At 46.1% G+C, this 13,805-nt stretch overlaps 1 protein-coding gene across 1 annotated transcript in view; it reads left to right on the forward strand.

Annotated features, from left to right (window-relative positions):
* Positions 1 to 2,078: 2,078 nt before the first annotated feature.
* The window catches only part of Incenp (inner centromere protein), a 28,301-nt gene continuing 16,574 nt past the window's right edge, over positions 2,079 to 13,805 (forward strand). Inside the window, exons 1-4 of the mRNA XM_021151610.3 lie at positions 2,079 to 2,271; positions 6,193 to 6,343; positions 6,724 to 6,837; positions 7,679 to 8,418. Of these exons, the coding sequence (XP_021007269.1) occupies positions 6,204 to 6,343; positions 6,724 to 6,837; positions 7,679 to 8,418 (994 nt within the window). The 5' untranslated portion in view covers positions 2,079 to 2,271; positions 6,193 to 6,203. The remainder of the gene's footprint in view (positions 2,272 to 6,192; positions 6,344 to 6,723; positions 6,838 to 7,678; positions 8,419 to 13,805) is intronic.

The raw sequence follows: 13,805 nt of genomic DNA on the forward strand, positions 1-13,805 counted from the left end.
GTTAAACTAAATACTACTGTTCTACTAAAGGAACATAACAATAAAATGACTCCTAGTGATTGAAATTCTGCTACACTCAGATCATTGCCTTGCTCAGCCATCATCAGAGAAGCTTCCTCCTGCAGCAGATAGGAACAAGTACAGAGACTCACAGCCAGACATTATGCAGAGTAAGAGACCTTGGAATGCTCAGTTCTAACTGGGATGTCTCCATCCCATCGCAGTTCAGGAAACCCTGTGGAAGAGGTGGCATAAAGTGTGTGAGAGCCTTCCTAGGCAAATGGATGGACCTGGAGAGCATCATTCTGAGTGAGGTAACCCAGTCACAAAGGAACTCACACAATATGTACTCACTGATAAGTGGATATTAGTCCAGAAACTTAGGATACCCAAGATATAAGATACAATTTGCTAAACACATGAAACTCAAGAAGAACGAAGACCAAAGTGTGGACACTTTGCCCCTTCTTAGAACTGGGAACAAAACACCCATGGAAGGAGTTACAGAGACAAAGTTTGGAGCTGAGATGAAAGGATGGACCATCTAGAGACTGCCATATCCAGGGATCCATCCCATAATCAGCTTCCAAACGCTGACACCATTGCATACACTAGCAAGATTTTGCTGAAAGGACCCAGATAGAGCTGTCTCTTGTGAGACTATGCCGGGGCCTAGCAAACACAGAAGTGGATGCTCACAGTCAGCTATTGGATGGATCACAGGGCCCCCAATGGAGGAGCTAGAGAAAGTACCTAAGGAGCTAAAGGGATCTGCAATCCTATAGGTGGAACAACAATATGAACTAACCAGTACCTCCCCCCCCCCCATGTCTCTAGCTGCATATGAATCAGAAGATGGCCTAGTTGGCCATCAGTGGAAAGAGAGACCCATTGGTCGTGCAAACTTTATATGCCTTAGTACAGGGGAATGACAGGGCCAAGAAGTGGGAGTGGGTGGGTGGGGGAGCGTGTGGGGGACTGTTGGGATATCATTGGAAATGTAAATGAAATAAATACCCAATAAAAAACCCCATAATAATAATAAAAAAAAGTGTGTGAGAGCCAGAGGGAATGGAGGACACAGGATCAAAGCTCACCTGAACTCACAGAGACTGAGGCAGCTTGTACACAGTTTGCACAGCCATGCATCAGGTTCTTGCATATATGTTATGGCTTCCAGTGCTTTTATGGAATTCCCGAGTGTTCAAACAAGTAGGTCTCTGGTCTTTGTGCCTTCTCTTGGGGCTTTTTTCTTTGTTTTATCCAATTCAGATATAATAGGTTTTGCATTATCTTATGTTTTACATCTTAGTTTATTATTATCCCTTAGAAGTCTGTTTTGAAAGGGTGTGGATAGATGGAAGGGGAGGTTGGAACTGGGACTAGTGGAGGGAGGGAAACTGTATCAGGATATAGTATGTGAGTAAAGAAATCTATTTTCAATAAAAGGAAAAACAATTTAAAAATAAATAAAACCCCTCTGTTTAATCTGTCCAGGGACATTTGTAGTTTCTCCCACCTCTTGGCTACTGAGAATGATTCTATAAAGAAGGTGGTGGTGACACACCTTCAACTCAAGACTTTACCTTTATATGTGGCCAGAAAAATTCTCCGTTGTATGTGGCGTCCAATCTGGAGGGTACTTAGCAAACACTTCCGGGTGACAATCGCCGGTCTAAGGAAACATTCTTTAACTATATATGCCTGACTGCTCTTGGAGGGAAGGCTCTGTGAGATTTGCAATGTGTTTCTTTTTACTACTGAAAAGTAGCAGAGCTGTCATTCCGAACGCAGAAGCATTCCGGACTTGAAACGAACAAAGCGGCTGGCTCGAAGATAAACAGGCGCCCTCCCGGACCAAGCCTGCCTCCTCAGTGCACGCAGGAACTTGTAATTCGTCGCAACCACTTCCTCGCCCGGTAGATTGCCGCAGCTTCCGGAAGTTGGGGCGTGTTAAAAGCGTCAACGTTCTTCTCCCCCGCCTCCTAGTCCCACAGATTGACAGTACTAACAGCCAGCAGATAAGCGGACTCGTGCGTCCTGTTACGTGATTGGTTTGGAGTTTTGTAACCGCCCAGACAAACTTAAGGGGAATTGGTTGAGCCACAATTTTGAAAATCGTAGATTCGCCCGCGCTCTCCGCCCGGTAGGTCCTAGCCTGCGGCGAGCTCGCGGTACTGGGAGTCCAGCGGGTCCGGCGTGGCGGGAAGCTTAATCCGCGGAAGCCGCGGACTGGAAAAGGAGTGGTCCGGGAAGACGCGGCGCCGCCGGGTGAGTGAGAACGGGCGTCGGGAGTCGCAGGGTCGCGGTGTTCGGCCACTGGTCCCGGCCTCTTCTCTTCCCAGGATGGGCCAGGGGAGTCACCTTCGCCCCTCGTTGCCTATGGGTGTGGGGATCACTTCCAATGGTTCTAGGCTTGGAGATAAACTCCGAGGCCCTGCACCTGAGTCCTGGGATCCCAGAATGGTCAGTCCTCTCCCCCGCACGCCGGGCCTAACACCTGTGCAGAGCCTGGGCTGCTCTGTAGACCCGGACTTGAGTCTTTTTATGGCAACGGCTTCTCAGCTTCTTCCCAGCTGAGCAGCATTTAAAAAGTGACCCAACTCCGGAGACCGGCCCTGCTACTTATTTTGTCATCCCCGCAAGCGTAGGCTCTTGTCAGCGGCGCAGTTCCCTCCAGCTTCCTGCTGCCCAGCGTTGGGATTGTGTCATTCTGAGCTTGTAACTATTGTCCTGGAGGCCTGTGGCTAGTGGTTAAAAAACATTTTTTTTTTTTTTTTTTTTTGGTTTTTTCGAGACAGGGTTTCTCTGTGTAGCCCTGGCTGTCCTGGCACTCACTTTGTAGACCAGGCTGGCCTCGAACTCAGAAATCCGCCTGCCTCTGCCTCCCGAGTGCTGGGACTAAAGGCGTGCGCCACCACGCCCGGCTAAAAAACATTTTAAATCCAGGCTCCGCCCTCCGGTTTTCTTGGTGACTTTGACCTAGATTTGTATGTGCATGGGTATCTTGGAGTATGTGGCAAAAAGGAATGGAGAGGGTTCTTGGCATGGAGTAGGACTCGTGAGTGGAAGAGCAGTTTTAGCGATCGATCTTCCTGCTTGGAGGGGTGTGTGTGGGGAGAAATGCTTAGTTCATTTCCTGCACCCCCAGAGGAGATGGCAATTGCTAATCTGCTGAATGACACGGAAAAAGTATTTGTGGAGAGGAAGTGACCTTCCTTCTCCCATGGTGGGATTTGTTTATTTCGTGGACTGAAGGTGAAGCTACCCCGGAGTCTGATTCTTGTTACACCTCCTCCTTTCCTCAGAGTCACCTTTTCTAACTTTTCAGCGAGGGCTTGCTAGAAAGCACATTTCCCCATGGAAGAAGTGTGGTATTGGACTTGGTGAATGAAGCGCTCACTCCGATTGTAGCTTGAGCAGACATTTTGTAAAATTTCCCATTTGTTACTTTCTTGTAGCTCCTCTGCAAGTCTTTGGAGTCCTTGAGCAGTTTTCTCTTCTCTTTGCTGGCCTTGAACTGATGAGGCCTTGGACTTGGCCAGGACTGTTTTCTGGTGCAGGGGGATAGGGAGACTCAGTGGAGAGGCCATGCTGATGAGTAGCTGGCTGCACAGTTAATGCTTTTTCCTAAAGGCTCAGTGCTCCTATCCATTTGGTTTTGCCCCAGTTAGTGCTGCCTTTGGCCGTTAGGTCAGGGTGTGTTTTGGCCTGTTCTAACCTGTGCCTACTGAGTTGCTCACTGAGTGTCCCAGTGTGTGATGGTGAGGCAACCTTTAGGATTAGTTGATGGATGAATTCATTCCACAAGTGCCAGACTCTTGTTGATGAGGAAGGCACAAGGCTTACCCTCAGAGAGCTGGTTAGTGGGTAGAGGCCAGCAGTAGGCAAACAAACAATCACTCAATTGCTGTGCACATAGCTGGAATCTGTGTGTGAGATATTGGCTTGGCTTGGAGGACTGATCCTCCTTAAGGATCTGAAAGCTAAGTGAAGAAGCTGTACAAAACGGGAGACAGAGTTCCTAGAGGTCAGAACTTGTTTGAAGGGCAAAGGGGTAGTGTGCCTCATACATCAGGCTGAAGAACTTCAAGGAAGACCCCAGAGGCCACAGTAATCTGATGGCATTACGTTACGTTCCGAGAGGGTCAGTAATATAGCCCCTTCTTCCCTGACCTTTTTCTGTAGCTGAGAGGCTGAAGTGTGGATGCATTCCGATTGCTTTTGAAAGTGTAAGTCATGGTGGGGACTCCCTGTCCTTATAGAAGGTGGGATCTGATATATTAGTGCTCATAGCTGCCACCCACTCTTGATCTTTCATGTGTTTACCACTTGGGGTACTGCTTATCGGGGCCCTCTTATGACAGTATCAGAATCCTTCCACTTCGTGTAAGACCTTTGTTAGGATTATATAGCCAGGTCGTATGGCGGATATCCAAGCTCCCAGCTTTTTAAGGCAGTGGGTAAACTGGCACTGCATTGTCTTTTGCCTGGTATTGACGGCCAGGTCTTCTTGAAAGCAGCACATTGCAAACGCGCTCACTTCGCTCTCCCTCATCCATTCATAGGACATTTTGGCTCTAGGGAGGGTTTCAGGGGTCTCTTTAGAGAACATGGTTCTGGACCCTCATTTCTTATGCATTCCTGTGGAATGTATAGCACATTTCCATCTACTGACTCCCCCCCCCCCCGCCCCCAAATTAAAGACAGGGTCTCATGTAGTCTAGGTTGGCCTTAAACTTGCTATGTAGCTAAGCATAACCTTGAAATGATCCTCCTGAATTTCTCAAATGTTGGGGACCATAGAACGAACTATGCTCAGCTCTAGTGTCTATTTACTTGTTTACTTGTGTGTGTGTGTATATATATATGGGAACATGTTGTGTGACAAAGCTTTACCTGGGGAGATGCAACACACACTCCGTTTACCCTAGATAGGAATCCACAGTAGACCAAAGTATGGATACCCACCACCAAAGTCCAACTTTGTGAACCAGTGAAATTTTTTTGGTTACTTACAGTAGTAGTATCAGTGAGGGGTTACAGGATGAAGGACAAAGAGGTAGTAGGCCCCACAAATCAGGCTGAAGAACGTCAGGGAAGACCCTAGAGGCTATCGTGTATAAGGGCGTTACGTTTCAGGAGCAGAACTGACTCAAAGACAGCTGCATCACTAAGGCCCACCCCAGCATTGGTAACAGCTCATAAAAACTGGGAAACTTGCAGCATAATGCACAGCCTGCAGCTAGCTTTAACAGGCTAGAGTGTCCTTTCTAAGTGACATAGTCAGTCTAAACCTCGTCCAAAAGCTTGGTTGGTTTCTGCTTCTTGCAGCACAGCTTGTTTGAGAATCTTCTTTGCAACTCAGCTCTGCTTGTCTGAGAGGGACTCTCGGTTTTTATTTGCTGACTGGGAGGGGCCTAGTGAGTTTCAGGGACTTCCTGAAGCTTTTTTGAGTTGTTGACTTTCCTGTTTAAGGAGCTTCCCTGTAGATGAAATGGTTCATTTTGGGAGGAAAGTGTTCTACAAATGGGCAGTGTGGCATGGGTTGTGTAGAGTTCTGAGGACAACTTGAAGGAATCATTTCTTCCCTACCACGTGGGTCTCAGATTGAACTCCGGTGATTAGGTATGGTGGCAAGTGCTGTAAATCTGCTGAGTTGTCCTGCTCGTCATCCACTGTCATCTTAAAGAGGCAGTTGGACTTGGTGTCTTGATGATCTAGTGTCTGGGGTCAACACAGGATGGCTATGTCTTAGTTCCCATCTATGAGGAGTGGGAGGAGAGCCCACAAGAAGGTAAACAGGTCTGTACTTGGGTAAAGAGAGAGAGAGAGAGAGAGGATGACGGCATGGTGTTGTAGTGCATGGTCATATGAAGTCCTTGAAAGAAGGTTTGTAAAGTTTATATCAGAATTGTTTAGGAAGGGTGGGCCTGTAAGGACAGTCATACTCTGTGTTTGTATTGGGTTGAGAGGGTGTCAAGAGATCGGGATTACTGTAACGTCATTTCTTTTTGTGAAGATGAGACCATTGGGTTGGCGTTTGGAGCTGTACAAGTGGCTCTGCCCTGGGAGATGCATAGATTTAGGTACAGGGTATTCTGTGTGATTGTGGATCTGGCAGACTTTCCTTGGAGAAGGTCCTGGTTACCAGCCTTGAGTTCCTATGCCTTTTGTCTCTGCCTTCACCAGACAGTGCCACCATGGGGACCACAGCCCCAGGGCCTATTTGCCTTCTGGATCTATGTGACCAGAAACTCCTGGACTTTGTCTGCAATGTGGACAATAAGGACTTCATGTGGCTCAAGGAGATTGAGGAGGAGGCTGATCGCATGTTTATCAGGTAAAGGCAGGGGCCTGCTGGGGTGGGTGTCTCCATAGGTCAGGGTTCCTTCCTAAGTGCCTCATGTGCTGGGGCCAACCTGGTGCAGTGACCAGAGGAAGAGGAGACTGAGCCTTTTTCCTGGCTCACTGTGGTAAGCTGTGTCTGAGTGTGTGGCCTGTGATGGCTTGTCTTGGAACTTACTTCCCTGCTTTAAGTTCATGAGGAGGTTCTCTCAGAGCCCAGCTGCTGATTTCACATCGCTTTGGAGAGCTTTCCTGGTGATGTTCTCCCTAGCCTGACTTGTCATTGCCGAGAATGGGGTGGAATGTAGTCTAGTAAGAGAAGGGCAGCCCAGTAGTTCCCAGGGAGCCTCATGTTCACCCTCCTTGTACTTACAGAGAATTCAGCAATGAGCCAGAGCTGATGCCCAAAACTCCTTCTCAGAAAAACCGTCGGAAGAAGAGGCGGGTGTCTAACATTCAGGATGAAAACAGAGATCCCGTGAGGAAAAGGTAGGAAAGGATTGGGAGGCTGTGCTGGAGGATGTCTGGAGACTTGGAAGAGTTTGCTCCTGAATGTGCTGAGAGGAGCAGCAGCTGGAAGGCAATAGTGATTTGTGGCCCACAAATCACTGACTCTGACAGTTGAGATGCCATGGGTAAAATGAACTGTTAACCCAGTTCAGAGTACAGGTGTAGGTTTCTGTGCATTGGTGGTGAGGGTGGAGGCAGGGAGTTTGGGGTTTGGAAGAGGGGAGAGGCACCAGAGTTGTGGCCATGTTGCTGGTTCTTACCTCTGTTATTGGGTTTGTTATTATTCCCTGTAGGAATGGTGGTGACTGCAGCACTCAGATAAAGATGCTAGTCATTCTAATCAGGCAGCCCTGGTACATACATCAACCACAGCTGGCTCAACAGCTGTATGTCCTTGGGATGAAATCCTCATCTCTGTTTTCTCATCTTCCAAGTGGAGTAAATGGTGCCTGCCTCCCAGGGCCATTATCTCAGTCCTGTAGACTGAACATGAGTGAAGTTTGCAGAAAGTGCTTAGCACAGTGTAACGACAGTTAAGAAGGTGGTGTGAATTTAGTCTTCCCAGCAGTTCTGTGAGTAAAGGAACTCACTGTCATTTGCAGAGTTCACTTAACTCTCAGCTGTCCGCAGATAGTTGGGGAGACTGAGGCTCAGAGAGGAACAACTGGGGTCTCAGGGCTAGAAGTGGTAGGCTGCTCTGGACTTTCTGCTCATTCATCGTTGAAGCTGGAGGCTACTCAGGAGACTAATGTACTCTAGTATTACTTTAGGGAGCCTCTTTCTTTGGGTTGTCTCAGCCTCTGTTCTGTTGCCCTAACAGGTTATCGCGCAGAAAGTCTCGGAGCAGTCAGGTAGGTACCCGGCACCTCCGCAGCAAGCCGGTTACTATTGTTGAGGAGAACGGCTTCCCTGTGTTGCAGCGGATAACCCGGGCCACAGCTGCAGCGGCAGCGGCAGCGTCAGCGTCAGCGTCTGTGGCATCAGCTTCTTCCTCTTCCACTGCTGGGTCTCCCACAGTGCTGACCAAGAAAGCTGTGGTGGAGATAAGCACTAGTGAACGACTGAGTGCAGAACTACAACTCACTAAGCTCAAAGGTAGCCTTCCTCCATCTCCAGTTTCCCAAGGCACCCTGACATCAGAGGATGAACTAACACCCAAGAAATCAGAGGCTGGAAAGCTGGACTCTGTCACAGTGAACTCCCTCAAGGCTACCCCTCAGAGCCCCAAGAACCGAGGGGTTGGGGAAGGCCGTTCTGTTTCCAAGCTCAAGATTGCTCGGGCCTCCTGGGGGCTGCAGGACTCTCCTGGCTCTACAGACTCACCACGGCAAGAGCGGGTGCTTTCTCCTATCCTGCTGAATAACATCTTGCCCACAACAGCCAAGAGCCCTCTTGGGAATATTCGGTCAGTGCGGCGAAGCCTGATTTCCCAGGATTCCCAAGTACCACTAGCCTCGAAGTATCATTTGGTGGACAAACAAGAAAATGGCAGTCGCAGATCAAGCAGAAGGATTGCCAAGAAGGCTGGCAAGGAGCCAGAGGCCTCTGCTCGCATCATTTGTGAGTGTGGGGCAGTTGTGGGGTGATTATATGGTAGGTGGTCCCTGGTGTCTGCTCATCTGGGATGCTTCCATTGACATTTCAGTGATATAAATGTTTCTCTTGTGAATCTCCTGAATGGAGCCACTAGCCACTAGCCATGCCTGGCTATTGAAAATACATATAGTCTGATGGAGAAGCTGATTCCTCCTGCCACCCCATCCCTCCAGCAAAGCAAATCCCCCCAGTCTTGACTACTGAGCAATATCCCCTAGCTCTTATGTTTTTGAGATGGGCTTTCCCTTGTATAGCTCAGGTTGGCTTTGAACTCAAAGTCCTCCTGTCTCTGTACCTCTAATGTTAGGATTACAAGTGTGTACTATAAAGGAGCTGCATTTTAAGGTTTTTTTTTTTTTTTGAGATTTATTTATTTTATGTATGAGTGCTTTGTCTGCATGTACACCTGCATACTAGAAGAGGGCATCAGATCCCATTATAGATGGATGTGAGCCACCATGTGATTGCTAGGAATTGAACTCAGGAACTCTGGAAGAGCAGACAGTGTTCTTAACCATCTCTCCAGCCCCTTGTTTTTCTTTTTAATAGTATGTGTATGTATATTGTATATGTACACACTTGCTATGGTGTGTGTATATGTATGTGTGTGCGAGAGAGAGAGAGAGAGAGAGAGAGAGAGAGAGAGAGAGAGAGAGAGAAAGGGAGAGATAGATATCAGAGGACAACTTGTAAGAGTCAGTTCTCTCCTTCCACTGTGTGGGTCCTGAAGATTGAACTCCAGTCAGTAGGTACTTTTACTCAAGTCCTCTCACTGTTTTAAGTTTCATTGACCAATTTAGACTTCAATGGCTGCCACTACTTGGTGACTGAGATCTAGTTCAACATTGGTTTTTGTTGTTGTTTCTTTCCTTTCCTTTCTTTTCTTTTCTTTTCTTTTCTTTTCTTTTCTTTTCTTTTCTTTTCTTTTCTTTTCTTTCTTTTCCCTTTCCCTTTCCCTTTTCCTTCCCCTTCTCTTTTCACCTTCCCCTCCTTTTCTTTTCTTTTCTTTTCTTTTCTTTTCTTTTCTTTTCTTTCTTTTCCCTTTCCCTTTCCCTTTTCCTTCCCCTTCCCTTTTCACCTTCCCCTCCTTTCCTTTCCTTTCCTTTCCTTTCCTTTCCTTTCCTTTCCTTTCCTTTCCTTTCCTTTCCTTCTCTTTTCTTTTTTTCTTTTCTTTTCTTTTCTTTTCTTTTCTTTTCTTTTCTTTTCTTTTCTTTTCTTTTCTTTTCTTTCTTTTCCCTTTCCCTTTCCCTTTTTCTTCCCCTTCCCTTTTCACCTTCCCCTCCTCTCCTCTCCTCTCCTCTCCTCTCCTCTCCTCTCCTCTCCTCTCCTCTCCTCTCCTCTCCTCTCTTCTTTTCTTTTCTTTTCTTTTCTTTTCTTGAGATGGGGTTTCTCTGTATAGCCTGGATGTCTTGGAACTCACTCTGTAGACCAGGCTGTATTAAAAATCAGATCCACCTATCTCTGCTTCCTGAGTGCTGGAATTTAAAGGCATGTTTCACCACTGCTTGGGTCAGCATGGTTTTGTAAATAAGCCTAGAATGTTGGTCCCAGTGTCCCTAAGGTCTTTCCCCAGAGTTAGTACATCTGTTGGTCCCTCTTTGCTGTCTTGGAGTGACCGACCTCAACACACTATCCCTGTATTTAACTCCAAGTGGTGAAACTACTGTGGAGATGTGCCATATAGAGCATGCAGGCTGGTTGGTACTCAGTAGCTGCTAGTACTTATGAGCCTCAGAGGCAATCCTGAGAGTTAGGGTTGGCTGCCTGAGGACCCGGGTGCTAGTAAGATTTTTGGAGGATGGCTGTACCCAGCCTACATGGAGAGAATGTATAGCACTAGCAATCCTAACCAAAGGAAAGAATTTCACAAAGACTTGGAGACTCCATTCAGTAAGCGATGGACTGCCTGGAGCTTCTTGCCATTAAAGCAAATGTAGTACAGTAATGGCTGTTGGAAGTTCTTAGGCATCCTGCAAAAGTGAAGAAGGAGACTGCTACATCAGGTTTCTGCAATTTCAGGGTCAGAGGACAGGTTAAGTTTCATAGTAAATAGGAAGTAAATCTACTATCTGGCTCTTGTCAGATTTATAGAAGAAATTGGTCTGTGTATTTTCTCCTCAGGGTTTTTGCCTTTTAACAGAAGAGGAAACTGAGGTAGACAAGCTGTAGAGTCCAGAAGTTTGGATTTGAGTCCACTTGCATTTCATCCAGGAAGGCAGGTGCTGAAGGGCTGGTGAGATGCCCAAGGGCTAGGTTTGTCGGGCACATGAAGACACCATACCTTGGAAGGTTCTCTTTGGCCTAGCTTTGGGCTGTATAGCCTGGAGAGACAGTGTAGGCCTTGTGCAGCACGAGGTCTGGCAAACTGTGCGTTGATTGTCAGGTGGCTGGGATGGGGTGAGTGTCACAGCTCCTTTTGAGATTTTTTTCAGGTCTGAAGTTGGTCCTGGTGAAGTATCCATAGGATTAGGTGAGCCAGGAGCTATGGGAGGGGTAGGAGGAACTGGGGTGAATCTCATAAACGCTTTCATGATTTGGTGTTAGACATCAGACATGTGGTTCTTTTTATTCTTTTTGTTGTTGTGGTTTGGTTGTTTTTTTTTTTTTTTTTTTCATGAAGACATTTTTAAAAAATTTGAAGTCAAAATATAATTACATCATTTTCCCTTTCCCCTTTCTCTCTCTAACCAAATTCTTAAATTCATGGCCTCTTTTTTTTTTTAACTTGTTGCTACACACACATGCATGTATACCCACAGACAAATATATAAATATAGCCTGCTCAGTTTGTATAATGTTGCTCGACTGTACACGACGTAAAAGGGGACCCCTTGTATTGGATAACCAGTTGTGGTAGGGCTCTCTTCCCCTTGGTGGGGGAGAAAGACCATTTTCTCCCAGTCTCAGCATTACTTCGTTGCTGTAGTTCTTTGTTGAGGGTTGTGGTCCAGTGAGCTTTCCTCTTAGATGTTGGCATGCCTTTCTTTTGTCCTCATTCACTTCTTGTTTAGGCAGCCATGCTGTTAAGACTTCATGGTCTCGGTAGCTTCTTTGACATTTCTAGGAGATGTAGTCTCACCTGATAGTTCCTGTTCTCAGGCTCTTTTGACTGTTTTCTCTCCTAGTGTTCCTGAGCCTCAGGGGTAGAAGATGTACTGTAGCTATATCATATATGTATTTGTGTATGTATATGTGTATGTATATGTGTATGTGTATGTATATGTGTATGTGTATATGTAGCTGGGCACCACATGAGATCACTTGTTCTTTGCATTTTGATCTGTTGTGCTTTTCTGTAATGGCTTCCATCTGTTGCAAAGAGAAGTTTCTTTAATGATGTTGAGCTATACTTGTCTATGAGTAAAAGAATAAATATTTAGATTGCAGTTAGGAATTATATTGGTTTGGTAAAGTAGCAGTTGTAGGTTCTCCTCCAAGATCTATGACCTCATCAGCCCTGGGAAGTTGGCTAGGATTCTAGCACCAGGTACCATTTCCCTCTTGTTGAGAGGGCCTTAGGTCCAACTAGAGAGCTGTTGGTTACTTTCAAGATATGGGTGCTCCTGTTATACCTTAGGATTATGGTGCCACAGTGGTCATTGTTATAGTTCATAGATTACACTAATGGGTAGGATTTCTTGGTTACTTACCTCTTGACTACTTACATGGCACTTTCTGGTAATATGAAAGCTAGTTAGTTCTTAGAGAGTAGGCTTTCAGGTCAGATTCAACTTGGATCCTCCAAGACTAGTTTTTTAAGTGCATGTCTTTAGCAGTAGGGACTTAACTTTGAAGCTCGGGGAGACAACCAAGGGCAATAGCAATACGAGTCTTTTGGATAACCTTGGCCAATATTCAAAAGAGGGCTTCTCATGCCCGGGATTGAGTTGTTTTATTAGATGGTTTATGGCTTTTGCAGGGAATCTGGCAGTGCAAGTGGGAAAATTTTATTCAAACTATATATATATGTATGCATTATACATAGATTTATATGTATTACATGTAATTTAGGTAAATACATAGTAATAGGAATCTTTTATGACTTTTTCAGACATCCTTTCTATTGTTTTATCCTCCTTTGTCTATATATATTGATTTCCTTCCTCCTCCTTAAATTTTCCTTTTCTTTTTAAGACAGGGTTTTTTGGTGTAGCCCAGGCTGTCTTGGAACTCAAATTGTAGATGAGGCTGGCCTTGAACTCAGAAATTTGCCTGCCTCTGCCTCCCAAGCGCTGGAATTAAAGGCATGCGCCACCACGCCCGGCAGGGCTTGTTTTCATAACAGCAAACTTGTAGCTTTAAAGCATTGCTTTTTCCCTCCCCAACAGCCTTTGCTGCTGCTGGATACGATTCTGGGTTGGGTGTAAGCAGATCTGTCTAATTCCAAGCCCATCAGTTATCTCCTTGAAATAAGGAAAGATGAAGAGGCAGGGACCAGAATATGTAGTAACTCAGCCCCCAGGTGGGTGACCTTGGGTGCACCTCTTCTCTTAATTTCAGTCTCCTGTCTGAAATGGTAATGACATTGCCTTGATGGTAGTTAAAGAACTCATCTTAGTGCTTGGTTATGATACATGTTCAGTAACTCATTTAGACAAGCTCAGGCTGACCTTGAACTTATGGCAATCCCTCTGTCTCAGCATCCTGAATGCTGGGGTTAAAGGTGGTAATCATTGTGCCTGTAATTAATACTTCCTCAAGGACATTCCTGATTGAAACTGGGCATTGCTTTACTGTGTGTGATAGGATGATAGAGTGTGGTGCAGAATTCTGTTTTTTGGGTTTTTTTTTTTTTTTGTTTTTTTTTTGGGGGGGGTTTCGAGACAGGGTTTCTCTGTGTAGCTCTGGCTGTCCTGGAACTCACATTTTGTAGACCAGGCTGGCCTCGAACTCAGAAATCCGCCTGCCTCTGCCTCCTGAGTGCTGGGATTAAAGGCGTGCGCCACCACGCCCGGCTGTGGTGCAGAATTCTTGATGGATGTAAGCATGTTTAGCATGCTTTCCTTGTTTTTTTTTTTGTGCTGTTTGGGCTAATGTTAATAAGTAAGAAGAAGTCACTCTTCAGTAGTTCAGATGTGTGGATTGCCCGAAAGGGTCCCAAGTATCTCCAGAGGTTGCATATCCTCCCTTCTTCCTTCCTTCCCTCTGCCCATCCCTCCTCCACCCCCTCTTTTTTCAAGACAGGATTTCTCTGTGTAGCCCAGGCTGTTCTGGAATTCTCTATAGACCAGGCTGGTTTTGAACTCAAGAGAACCTCCTGCTTCCCGAGCGTGGGGATTAAAGACGTGCCCTACCACCTCCTAGTTTCCCTTTGGTTGTTTCATCACATTAAGTCTTTCACATCAGTTCAG

This window comes from Mus caroli, unplaced genomic scaffold, assembly GCF_978045245.1.
Source record: "Mus caroli unplaced genomic scaffold, Mus_caroli_1 scaffold_20, whole genome shotgun sequence".
Lineage (NCBI taxonomy): Eukaryota > Metazoa > Chordata > Mammalia > Rodentia > Muridae > Mus > Mus caroli.